The following is a 12138-nucleotide window of genomic DNA, read 5'->3' as shown; positions in this document are numbered from 1 at the left end:
TCCCAGAAGTTCTCATTGAATGCAGCCTTGAAGATTTAGGTGAGGTGAGGACCGTGGTAAGCTGCTGTTTTGTTATGAGGAGAAAATAGAGTGGTGAGTACAGCAAGAGAACACCATCCTTTCATCCTCTAGCTGTCGGGACAGTGAGCTGCCCGAGTGTAGGTGCCATTACCAAAGCCTCCACATACAGAGGAGAAGCCAAGAGCCACACACAGGGCTGCCTCAGAGTAAGGGCCTTTATGGACCCATTTGTCTGTGTGGAGGCCTTAGCATCATACAACTCAGACTCAAATACCATGTTACCACATATGGAAAGTCTTCCCAAACATAGAGATAAGACAGCCAGCTTACAATGGTCTCACTTATACTGGTTGTGCACAATGTCTTTTATATATAAGTATATTCAAGAGAGTTCATTTCTCCAACCAAAGTTTGGGTTAAATTGAGCCAGGGAACAAGGGTGGATGGATATAGTATTCTAGCCTTATGAAAGGGCCCTGAGGAACAGTTTAGGCATGCAGTAGCATATGGGATTCCAGCAAAACTACTAATAGGATGAGCTAAGGGGTCACTGTTTTCCTGGATGGATCAAGGTTTCTGGTGACAAAATCAGAGGCGTTTCCTCTTTTTGTAATAGATTGGGAAATGTAAATAAGAGCATTATCCATCCAAGGAGGAGAGGGAGAAAATAAAGTAAGAAGTAACAGGGAGAAAAGGATATGTAGGCATGGAGCAGTGATCTTGGGAAAGCTGTCTCCATTTAGATGCCACTTGCTTCCATACCCCCAAAATCTTTACTTTCAGGCCATCAGTTGGTACGTACATCCAGTCAGGATTTTGTTCCTTCCTCAGATGTGACATGTGAATCTAGAATTCTATTCCCGGAAGTTTGATGGCACAGAGGTTGGTTAACAGTACCAAGAGGGACCCTTCCAATGAGGTTGAAGACACCTTTTGGAGGTATCTTTTCCAACAGATGAAATCTCTGGGTTGCAAGTATGATCTTTAAGGTCTTCCTCTCCCAGGAGCTGTGAAAATATTGCTCTGTTAAAGCATGGTCCTTTTTAAGAGAAGCAACTAGGCTTTTACAATATTGGAGTATATTTCCTTTCATCAGCTGTCAAAAGGGTGGGAACCAGATGCATCAGGCACCCTGTGACATTTCCAAAGGATGAGAATTTATGAGCTCCAAAGGATTGGATCCGAGATTTAGAAGAACTAATGATGGGGCTCCTGGGTGGCTCAGTCGTTAAGCATCAGGGTCCTGGGATCAAGCCCCGTATCGGGCTCCCTGCTCCACAGGAAACCTGCCTCTTCCTCTCCCACTACACCCTGATTGTTTTCCCTCTCTCACTGTCTGTGTCAAATAAATAAATAAAATCTTCCAAAAAAGAAAAAAAGAACTAATGGTAACGCTTTTGCCCAGGTTATTTGAAAGGTCTCTACAAATTTTACCAATTGAGTCTTTCTTTTTCCTTTTTAAAGATTTGTTTATTTTGAGAGAGAGAACACACGTGCATGCATGCACGCAGAGAGGGAGGGGCAGAGGGAGAAAGAGTGACTTGTTCATCCCACCTCCCATCCTACAGTGGATATATTCTCTCTGCTTGAGAGACTCTCAAGCAGCCAACCTGCTGAGCTCAGAGCCAGACATGGGGCTTGATCTCACAACCCTGAGATCATAACCTGAGCCAAAACCAAGAGTCGATGCCTAACCGAATGAGCCACTCAGACATCTCACCAACTGAGTCTTAATAATGCTGTTTGTGCGTTGGGATAGCCCTAGAGATTGAAGGTGGGAAGCTTAGTGAAAGGGCTACAGCATCAGCCCCACAGCACAGACCTGTCGGAACTACTTGATCCGTGAGTGAGCTTCTGGGTCACTGTGAAGCTCAAGAGGGGGTCCTCAGGTACGAATAATCTTTTCTAATAGGATTTTAGCCACAAAAGCAGCAGTAACTTGTCTAAAGGGAAAGCTTCCAGTCCAGTGAGAAAACATACAAACCATGACTAAAAACTATTTTTATCAGTCAGATGGGGGGGTGGTGAGGAAAACCTATTTGCCAAACCTCTGATGGTCCATTGGGCAATTTAAAATGCCCGGGAGCTGTGCAGATGTGTCTCCCAATACTGTACCTTAGACAGGTAGGACAAGCAAGGTGTGCACTTTTGCAGCCTTAGGAATATTTCCCAACCAGTGTTGTTTCATAAAGTCTCTCATTTCATCAGTAGTCCAAGGATTTCATGCGTGTACAGCGGTTAGTAATGGGAAGTTTAGAGCCTTTGGCCGGACTGTATTGTTATTTGGTTCAAGCCAGAGTTCTCTCTGTTTTATTGAACCAACAATTATTAGATTTCCAATATTGTTTTTTTTTTCTTTTCCTCCTCTGGGGCCAACTGTTGAGCATCTCTTGTCAGTTCTTTGAGATTTTCTTTTAGAGGAACATCCTTTTCGACTATGACTGAGGTTTTGGTTACTGGTTCCTTAAAGAGTAGAGTTTTTAACAGAAATATCAGCAAGGTGGTTTCCTTTGGCCTCCAGGAAGTGAAGTCTCAAATACCCAGGGACTTTAACTCTAGGTAGAGGGGCTGGCAAAAGCATGGCCATCTAATAAATTTTGGACAGAAGAGCCATTTGTAATTTTCTTCTGTTAGAGGTAAGACATCCAACTCTTTCCATAACATCCCTGTAATGGGCTGCCCCAAAACCATACCGACTATCAGTGTAGATGTCCATGGTTATGCCTTCGGCCAAAGTTCAAGACCGAGCAGGAGCCTATAATTGAGACTGTTGGACTAAAGGTGAAGGAACTCTTTTAAAAAGAATTTTAATTGTGTGCCCAGCATATTTACCACTTTCATCCTTTGAATAAGACCCATCTTATTCAACCATGAAACCAGTAAACCATGAAAGATCTGCATTGATTTGAGTTTTCTGTAAATTACTGCAGGGAGTCAAAATGTACTGTGTTTGCATCAAGCAGTTGTGAGAGGCCTCGTCAGTGAAGGGGGAGAGAAGAATGGCTTGGCTCAGGATGTTGCAGGAAGAAAGCATTGCAGGATGGACAGTTAGTGGGGGTATTTCCCCAGAGGTGAAGTGACTGGCTGAAAGGTGTTTAATGTGGTGAGAATTCCAGAGGGCCTCTACTGCAAGGGACACAGAGATGATTGGGGGTGGTGGGGATGATGGTTTCTTCAGTTGGCTCAACCAAAAAGGCAGTGGCAGGAATGGCTCTGAGACAAGAGGGCTATCCTTGTGTTTCAGGTTCCGGTTGTTGGCTATAATAATGCTCCATGGCTTGATGATAGTTTCCATATTTTTTAGTGAGTGCTCCAAGGGCATTCCCTTCCCTCTCACAAAAAGGAAAAAAGGAACCTGTTGGTTGGGGTACCCAAGGAGCGAGCTTCATTAAGCTTTTCTTTAAGGCCTCCAAGTCTGTGTCATCTTGGTCTTCCCAAATAATAGGTCACGATTGTTGTTTTTCAGTAAAATATGTAGGGGTTGGGCCAGAAGAGAGAAGTTTAGAATCCAATTTTAACACTAGGCAGCTAGCCCAGGAAAATTTCGTCATTGGTGCTTCGTTTTAATTTTGGGAAGTTTAGGATACCACTCAGCCTATCTGAATCTAAATATAGCCCTTTTCCAAACTCAGGTGCCCTAAATATGGACCCCAAGTCAGAGCAAACTGCGATTTTTCCCTGGAAACTTTATGTCCCTTTAAGGCCAAAAGTTTTAACAGGTGGCTGCTCAGTGAAGAGGCTTAGGGAAAGGAGCAGAGAAGAAACCCATCTACATGTAGTAACAAGGTGGAGCCTCCAGAAAACTTTATGTCATCTACGTCAGCTTTTAAGGTTTTCAAGAAGAAGGACTCTCCGTAAATCCCTGGGACATTACTGTGCAGATGTATTGTTTTCCTCCAAGAGAAGGCGGACAGGTATTAGCAGACCTTATCGACCGATGTACCAAAGGTAGCACTTTATAAGTTGGTGACAGTGAAAATTTGGCTTTCAGTGGGGATGGAGGTCAGTGAAATATGAGGCTTAGGAACAACGAGGCGGCGAGGGATAACGTTATTGCTAATGGCTCAGAGGTTTTGGACAAGCCTCCATCCTCAACAACTGGGTTTTCTCACGGGTAAAATGGGGCTGTTACAGGGACCAGAGGAGGGCATAATGAGGTACTGAGCCTCAGAATCTTCTGTTATGAGTTTAGTACCTTGAAGGGTTCCTTTATTTATGAGGTATTAATTCTGGGGAGAGGTGCCAAGTCAATCCCTCCTTTGCCAAGTGCCCCAGAAGCACTCACACCAGCAGACCTATGCTTACCTTCAAGAAAGACAAATCTAGACCCATCTGTTGGTCGTTGACCCACCTGGAGGCTTGCTGTGTACCATTCCATTCATCCTCCCACAACTCTGTTCCACACGGTGCAGAGAGGGTAGTCTCTTACCCCAGGTGGGTAGGTATGATGGCAAAGAGTCAAAATGACATGTCCCTGACCCTGGTCTCACGTCCTCAGAGGGATTCTAGCCTTTTTCATCCATAGATCACACTCGTGTTTGATAAACCCCAAAAGACACCTTCTCTGGCTGTTACTAAAGGCATAAAACAGAGGCGCCTGTGTGCCTTAGTGAGTTAAGCCTCTGTCTTTGGCTCAGGTCATGATCTTGGGGTCCTGAGATGGAGCCCTGCTTTGGGCTTTCTGCTCAGCGGGGAGCCTGCCTACTCCTCTCTCTCTCTCTGCCTGCCTCTCTGCCTACTTCTCTCTCTCTCTGTCAAATAAATAAAATAAAATCTTTAAAAAAAATTAAGGCATAAAACAAAATACAGAGGATACAAAGGAAACTAGTTATACTGAAGTGTGTACAGTAAGATCTAGCAACAGATCCAAACATTGCTGTAATTTCAAAAGAGATCTGCGACGATTGTAACATGATGTGGAAATATGATGTGAAAAACTGTTCGTGAAAAAGTTTTAGGTACTGTGGTTTTCAGCCTACATTTATAATTGAAGGAAGTGCTAGGTTTTAGTTAGAGCTTAAGGGAACTAAACAGGTCCTTTTTTTTTTTTTTTTTTTTTTTTTCTATTCAAGTTCACAAACCCTTGAATTCTATCCACAGACCCTACAGGTGTAAGGATCCAGGTTAGGAATGCTGGGTCCATTAGGATCTATGCTGCTGTTCGGTCCTTCGGGAAGGTCCTTTTCTGGTTCTGATGTGTTCTGTCAACTCCATGAGAGGAGGGAACACTGACTATCCCAAGGCTTTGGGTTCTGCTTCACTGGTGAAGTCAGACTGCCAGGACAGCCGGTCCCAGGACTAATGGCTAGCAAGCCCTTCTGACCTAGGGCTCATTCTTCGTCCAAACCTCAGAATGCACAAGGGGTGACTCTGGGAGCTGTTGCAGTGGCCAGCACATGGCTTGCTTGTGCGATTACCTGGCTCTTTCACTCCGCACATATTTAGTGAGAACCCTGCTTTGGATCAGTGTTCGGGAGAGCTGGTAGAGTTCTGTCTGGTGGGGAGACAGCCAGGAAGAAGGCTGGCAAGAGGGACATGAGTTGGTCTTCTTTGACCCATGAGGTAAGGTAGCAAGATTGGAGTCTGGGATTTCTCAAAAGCTTCCCTCCAGGTTCCGCGCTGAACAAGCCCAGATAAGCAGGAAGGGACAGAGAGACCCCTGAAGTCAGCGCCTTCGAGCCTTCAGGTGGGAGTAGTTTGCCTGGAGAAAGGAGGCTAGACAGGGACTGGGGAAGAGGAGAGAATGGGGAGGGCGCTCAGCCGCAGATCTTCCTCCCGAGGTTGAGCTGGGGCAGGGAGGGGTGGGGGGAAGGCCGAGCCTCTGTGGTCCACAGGCTTATTTATAAGTCAGTTAGTGCACAGACAGAACCATAACAGCCACAGCAAAAAAATTATATAACTAGATTAGAAAGGCCCAACAGGTGGCAGCCCCCTGAAAGGCTCCCTGTACCCCAGTGTGGCCCCTGAGCTGTATCAGACAGGAGTTCAACCTGATCTTTGCAAGCGGGGACTGAGTCATGAGAACCGGGCCCGTAAGAGGTTCCTGGTGGTCGACCAGAGCCCACTCCTTCCTGGCTCGGTGTTAGGATAATGGGATGGCAGGTTAGCTGGTGAAGTGGGGAGTTCGACTCAGTGCATAAGAGGGTTGAGGCGGTTTCATCATCAGGCACAGGGATGCTCTGTCCCACGGAGCACACCCCTGGGGCCCTCCAGGCGCCCTTGGCCACCCCCTCCCCTGGTAAGCTGCCTTCTCCAGCTCCGTTAGTACCACGGCTCCGGTGGCAGCGTCTTTCCCAGTCCGTTGCGCCTGAGTCCCGTTTCCGATGCCCGTCCTTGGTGCATGCCACAGTGCATGGTCCTGGTCCCAGGATGCATGCCACAGTGAGGCCTCGGGTGCCTTCTGCCGCAGGACAGGCTTCATAGCACAGGCCTGCCCTCAGCACTGGTCACACTGCCCATGCGGCCCCGCAGGTGACGGGCCGGTGTCATGCAGGAAAGGCCCATTTAAGGAACACGTTTTAAAAGAAGCTTCATCTGAGACAGTCTCTCAGGGAAAAACGGATGGAGTTGTAGCACTATTTCGCTCTTTACTGCCCAAAAAGGCTTCTCGAAAAAGACCAGGGATTCAGAGGACTTGTGAATGAATTAGGGTCTTTCCGTGAATTGCTCAGTTTCTCCGAGTCCCAGTGTCCCCTGTGAAATGGGTGGAATCATGCTAGTCTGCGGCATCCCTTATAGGACTTAAAGACCCTGGAGGTGACCGTGATCAAATTGATCGTTAAGTGACAGCAGCTGTGCTGGGCGGTGTTTCTGAAATTCATTTTTTTGGCAGTCCCCTTGGAATGTCCAAACTGTCTTAATTCCCATCTTCCAGCAGCTTTGACAAGTCCAGACATGTCCTTTTAGATTTTGCGTTCCCTTTCTGTTAACAGAAAGCAAGCCATCTAACAATACTTTAATAGAAAGTAGTTTCACGGTGTAAGTTTTCCCACATTAACTGTTCATGGTTGAACTGAATTTTTTAAAATTCTAATTGTTTTCTTCCCTTAAGAGAAGTGGAGAACAAGAGAAAGATAATTCTGCTGTTTGAGAGGCCCCTGGGTGACTCAGTGGTCAAGCATCTGCCTTCGGCTCAGGTCATGATCCCGGGATCCTGGGATCGAGGCCCACGTCCGGCTTCTTGCTCTGGGAGGAGCCTGCTTCTCCCCTGCCTGCCACTCCCCCTGCTTGTGCTCCTGCTCACTCCCTCTCTCTGTCAAATAAATAAATAAAATCTTTTTTAAAAAAATTCTGTGTTTGAAATTTAGGACACATATTCCATGTGGTTCAGGTGGGGAGTGTCCCAGGCCGCCCACTGGCTTAAGACTCAGATTCTACAATAGGCAGCTCAAATTTTAGTGCCCACGAATCACCTCAGGATCTTGTTAAGGAGCTGAAACAAATTCGGTGGGTAGAAAGAGGGGCTGAGATTTGACATTTCTAAGAGCTCGGGGTGACGCCCCTCCTGCTGACCCAGGACTACACTTGAGGAACAGCGACTGGGTGGGAGGAGCCCAGATTACTTGAGGGTGAGAGCACCTGGCCCTACACCGGTCCTGGGACCCAGGGATGGGACCCTGAAAACGGAGCGGGGAGGAGGACTCATGCCTGGTGGAAGTCCTGGGAAGCTTCCTCGTCCAGTAGGTTCTTCAGCCCTGATGTTTGCCAGGCTGTCCGCTTCCCACTGCCATGGGCCGGGTTTTCCCTGCACTCTCCCAGCCGGCCACCATCTGGCTTCCCCTTGTTCCCAGAGCTGTCACACTATTCAGAAAGCCTTTCTAATGAAGTGTATTTCCAGTAAACAGCTTGGGACTCTGAAGTCTGGACCTTGTCTCTTTTTTCCCCTCTTTTAAAAAACTTCGTTCCTATAAGGAAATGCCCAGTAGCACAAAGATGGGCATCTGGCTCCCTTGCCCATCTTACCTGCCTGCCTTACCTTATTCCTGCCTTCTTTCCCTGGAGGACTGTGAGACCTTTGAGGGCAAGACCAGAAAAATATTCATCTTCGTGTGCCTACAGTTCGTGCCAAGTCCCAGGCGAATGCCAGGCATTTGCAAGAAGAAAACCACCTTCCAGCTTACGCCGGCTCTGGGTGTTGTTTCCCAGACCTGCTCTGGTGGGTAAGGGAATTGAGCAGTGTGAGGCACCAATTTTGCTTCCAATATCTTAAGGCATTTGGGCTCAGAAACCTCCCCTACTAGGGCCCTTTCAGAAGAGTCACATCTTAGCAATGTTGTAAAGATGATTACACCCCTTGCGGGTGCCTGGGTGGCTCTGACGGTTAAGTGTCGGACTCTTGGTTTTGACTCGTGGTTATGATTTCCAGGTCTTGAGATCGAGCCCGGTGATGGGCTCTGCACTCATCAGGGAGTCTGCTTGTGATTCTTGTCCTCTGCCCCACCCGAACCCCCTCTCTCAAAAAAAAAAAAAAAAAAAAAAAATCTAATCTTCGTGAAATGCTGTCCCTTTGGTGGGAAGGAGGGAAGAAAGATTAGAACAAAGTATTACTAAAAAGTCTAATCCATGACCAAGTTTTATTTGTTTTTGCTTTGTTTTTACAGAGTGACCAGCAAGACTGTTGAACGGGTAGCTGTCCAAGATGCCTGTCCCTCCCCCTCCGGCACCCCCGCCCCCGCCGACATTTGCTCTGGTGAGTGGCCCCTTGACGACCCCAAATGGTGCACGAAGCAGGCCAGATGAAGTCGAACCTGGGCGCCCATGCATTTGTTTTGCATGTATTTGCATTATGGCATGAAAACCATGGGGCAGGTTTTCCCGCTGCAAGTTAGCCAGCCCCTGAGACCCAGGGGGCTGGTTGTCAGAGGTCTCAGGCGGTGCAGAGGACATGTGCGCGGTGTGCGTTCGTGGGGTTTCCTCTGTCAGGTCCATCAGGGAAACATCCTGTTCCTTCCCAGTACTGGGGTTCTGCCCGGCATGCTCTGTTGCCGTTCAATGGACTTGACTTCTACCCTTTAATTTCTGGACAGAACAGCCCAGAAACCCTGGTCTATGTCTGAAATGCAGCCGTTCGCCGTCCTGCAGACTCACTCTTTCTTTTTCTCTGACTTTCCCTTCTTTCCCGCTTCCCTCCTTCCCTTCTTCCCACTCTTCTTTTTGGCAAATACCACCCACCACTCCCTGACTCCCACTTCCCCCACACGCACACCCTTCTTTAAATCTGTCCTTGCAGGGGCACCCAGGTGGTGCGGGCAGGTAAGTTTCCAACTCTTGGCTTCAGCTCAGGTTGTGATCTCAGGGTCATGAGATTGAGCCCCAGATAGGGCTCGTGCTCGTGTGGAGTCTGCTTGAGGTTCTCTCCCTCTCCCTCTGCCCCTCCTGCTCATTCTCTCTCTCTCTTTCTCTCAAATAAATAAATAAATCTTTAAATCTTTAAAGCTCCTTACATTTAGATGTCTACTTTCCAAAGGAATTTCTTCACTGGGCTCCTCCTGGTCTCTTGATAGACCTATCCTCAGAAATGAGTGCACCTTCTTACAGGGGCCAGCAGCCCTCCCCGTGGTGACACAGAAAAGGCTCCCAGATGCACCCCCTTGCCCCACTACCTCAGCATGGGAAGGCTTCACTGCTGATGGGTCCTTTTCACTTGGGGAAACTGAGGCTCAGAGACGAAAAGTCTCTTGTTCAGGCTTCCACAGAACACATTTATGTAGCCCATCTGAGGTCGGAACCCAGTTAGAAGAACTGGGTAGAACCAGCTTGTTGCTACCCAGTGTGGTCCTCCAGCTGCTGCTTAGCGGCCCCAAGGAGACAGTACAGAAAGAATAAGCATTAAGAAACACAGCAATTTGACAGTAGTGTTATGTCTGCTGTTCCTAAGATTGTATTTCGTGGGTCTCTTTTTTAAGTAATTCATTATTCTTGTTAAAAATATTTACTTACTTATGTATTTTTAGAGAAAGAGCGAGAGTGTGCACGTGCGAGCAGGAAGGGGGAGGGACAGAGGGAGAGAAGGAATCTTCAGCAGACCCCTCGCCCAGCTGGGAGCCTGACATGGGCCTTGATCTCACAACCCTGAGATCATAACCTGAGCTGAAATCAACAGTCAGATGCTTAAGTACTGCAGTAAGTACTTAAGTACCCAGGTGCCCTCTAATTCATTATTCTAATAATTAATTGTCATTTTACAAAAGTATCAGTCCAAGGTGAGCTGGGAAAAAAAATTTTGAAACCGATCCTTCACTCAGATATGTTTGAAAAATCCTGACCCAGGGGCGTCTGGGTAGCTCAGGTCACAATCTCAGGGTCCTGGGAGTAAGCCTCACATCAGCTTCCCTGCTCAATGGGGAGTCTGCTTCTTCCTCTCCCACTGCCCCTCCCCTCACACATACTTTCACTCTCCCTCAAATAAATGAAATCTAAAAAAAAAAAAAAAAAAATGAAAAAGAAAGTTCTGATCTAGCTAACATAGCAGGATTTATTTATCTCTATTTCCCCAAAAGTGTGGTTTTATACCACTAGCTAGGTAGTATGTGGATTTTTTTTAAATTTTAATGCTCATGTACTTATTTTAATATGTTCTAAAATTTGTAACCATTACATTAAACTAAGGGTTTAATAGTGAATTAATTTAAAAGAAAATATTCACTGAAAAATTGTATAAATAATATAGTGAACTGACTTAATGAAAAATATTAAATAAATAGTAAGACAGAGAGCTGCGAAGACATTCAGGTGGTACTGCAGTGACTGAAATTTATCCTATCAACTCATTTCTGTACTTTATTTATTTGTTTGTTTATTTATTTATTCATTCTATACATTTTTTAAAAGATTTTATTTATTTGACACAGAGAGAGAAATCACAAGTAGGTAGAGAGGCAGGCAGAGAGAGAGAGAGGAGAAAGCAGGTTTCCTGCCGAGCAGAGAGCCCGACGTGGGGCTCGATCCCAGGACCCTGGGATCATGACCTGAGTCGAAGGCAGAGGCTTTAACCCACTGAGCCACCCAGGCGCCCCCATTCTATACATTTTTATGTGACCTAAAGCAAGATCCTAGAGAAGTAGGATACAGAGACGAGCAAAGGGAAAGGTGGGTTGGTGGCTGTCACAGGGCACTGTCTGGTGGGACAGCTCAGTGAAGGGCTCCGGACTGCCCACCGGAGAGGAATTAGCACCCAAGGAGATCAGGCATCAAAAGACATTTGGAGGCATCACAGGAGGCCGGTGAAAATTGCTGCCCTTCATCCTTAAAGAAGACAGTAGGTAATCTTAAGAGTTCACTCCAAGATGTCCAAGATGTGTCATCAAGTTGAAAAACTAAGTTTCAGAGCAACAGAAGATGACTCCATTAGCATACAGGAACTGTGCATGTAAGAGCCCTTCTGGAATGATCAGCTGCTGATATTAACAGGCTTGCTCAGGGCAGTGTCGCAGGTGGGTGGGGAAGGGGCATTTTGTTACTTTTCTTAACTGAGGTATAATTGACATTTAGGGTGGTGGAAATTTAAGTCCTACCACATGTTGATTTGCTACATTTTTATACTTAATGTAATTACCATCTGAGCTTAGCTAACACCTCTTTCACATCACGCGATTATCATTCCTTTTTCCTGGTGAGAACATCAAAGACCCAGTCTCTTAGCAACTTTGAAGTTTATAATACAATATTGTTGACTCTCATCACCATGCTGTACTCGTCCAGGACTTGCTCGTCTTCTAGTTGTGAGTTTGTATCTTTAACAGCCGCTCCCTGATGTGAGCAAGGGGCATGTTAGATCCCACGTTTCCCCTTCTGCAAGTTACAGGGGAGGCTCTGGAATCACGCTGCCAGGGTTTGGATCCTAGGGTCCTTCTCTAACTGTCTCAATGACGGGGGCAAAAGATTTTACCTCCCTGTGCCTCTGCTCTCTTGTCTCTAAAATGGAAATAATGAGTCACAGGGCTGATGAGGACTAAATGAATTAATACACGTAAAGGAGGTAAAAGCAGTGCCTGACCCATAGTAAACGCTATATAAAATGTTAACTGCTGTTATTATGAGCAAGTAATACCTTATAATTATTCCAGGACCCTTTCACCTTAACAGAGAGCTTCTGTGTATCCTGCTTCAGGGTTTTTC

General features: G+C 46.4%; 1 protein-coding gene across 3 annotated transcripts in view; it reads left to right on the top strand.

The window, feature by feature from the left end:
* The window catches only part of LOC132013848 (WAS/WASL-interacting protein family member 1), a 115485-nt gene that overhangs the window by 80501 nt on the left and 22846 nt on the right, over positions 1-12138 (top strand). For all 3 annotated transcript variants that reach the window (XM_059394195.1, XM_059394197.1, XM_059394196.1), the window contains exon 2: positions 8622-8710. In XM_059394195.1, the coding sequence (XP_059250178.1) occupies positions 8660-8710 (51 nt within the window). In that variant the 5' untranslated portion in view covers positions 8622-8659. The remainder of the gene's footprint in view (positions 1-8621; positions 8711-12138) is intronic.

This window comes from Mustela nigripes, chromosome 3 (genome assembly GCF_022355385.1).
Source record: "Mustela nigripes isolate SB6536 chromosome 3, MUSNIG.SB6536, whole genome shotgun sequence".
In the NCBI taxonomy this organism is placed as follows: domain Eukaryota; kingdom Metazoa; phylum Chordata; class Mammalia; order Carnivora; family Mustelidae; genus Mustela; species Mustela nigripes.
The sequence above is the reverse complement of the archived record's forward strand: the minus strand, read 5'-3'. Positions and strand labels throughout refer to the sequence as shown.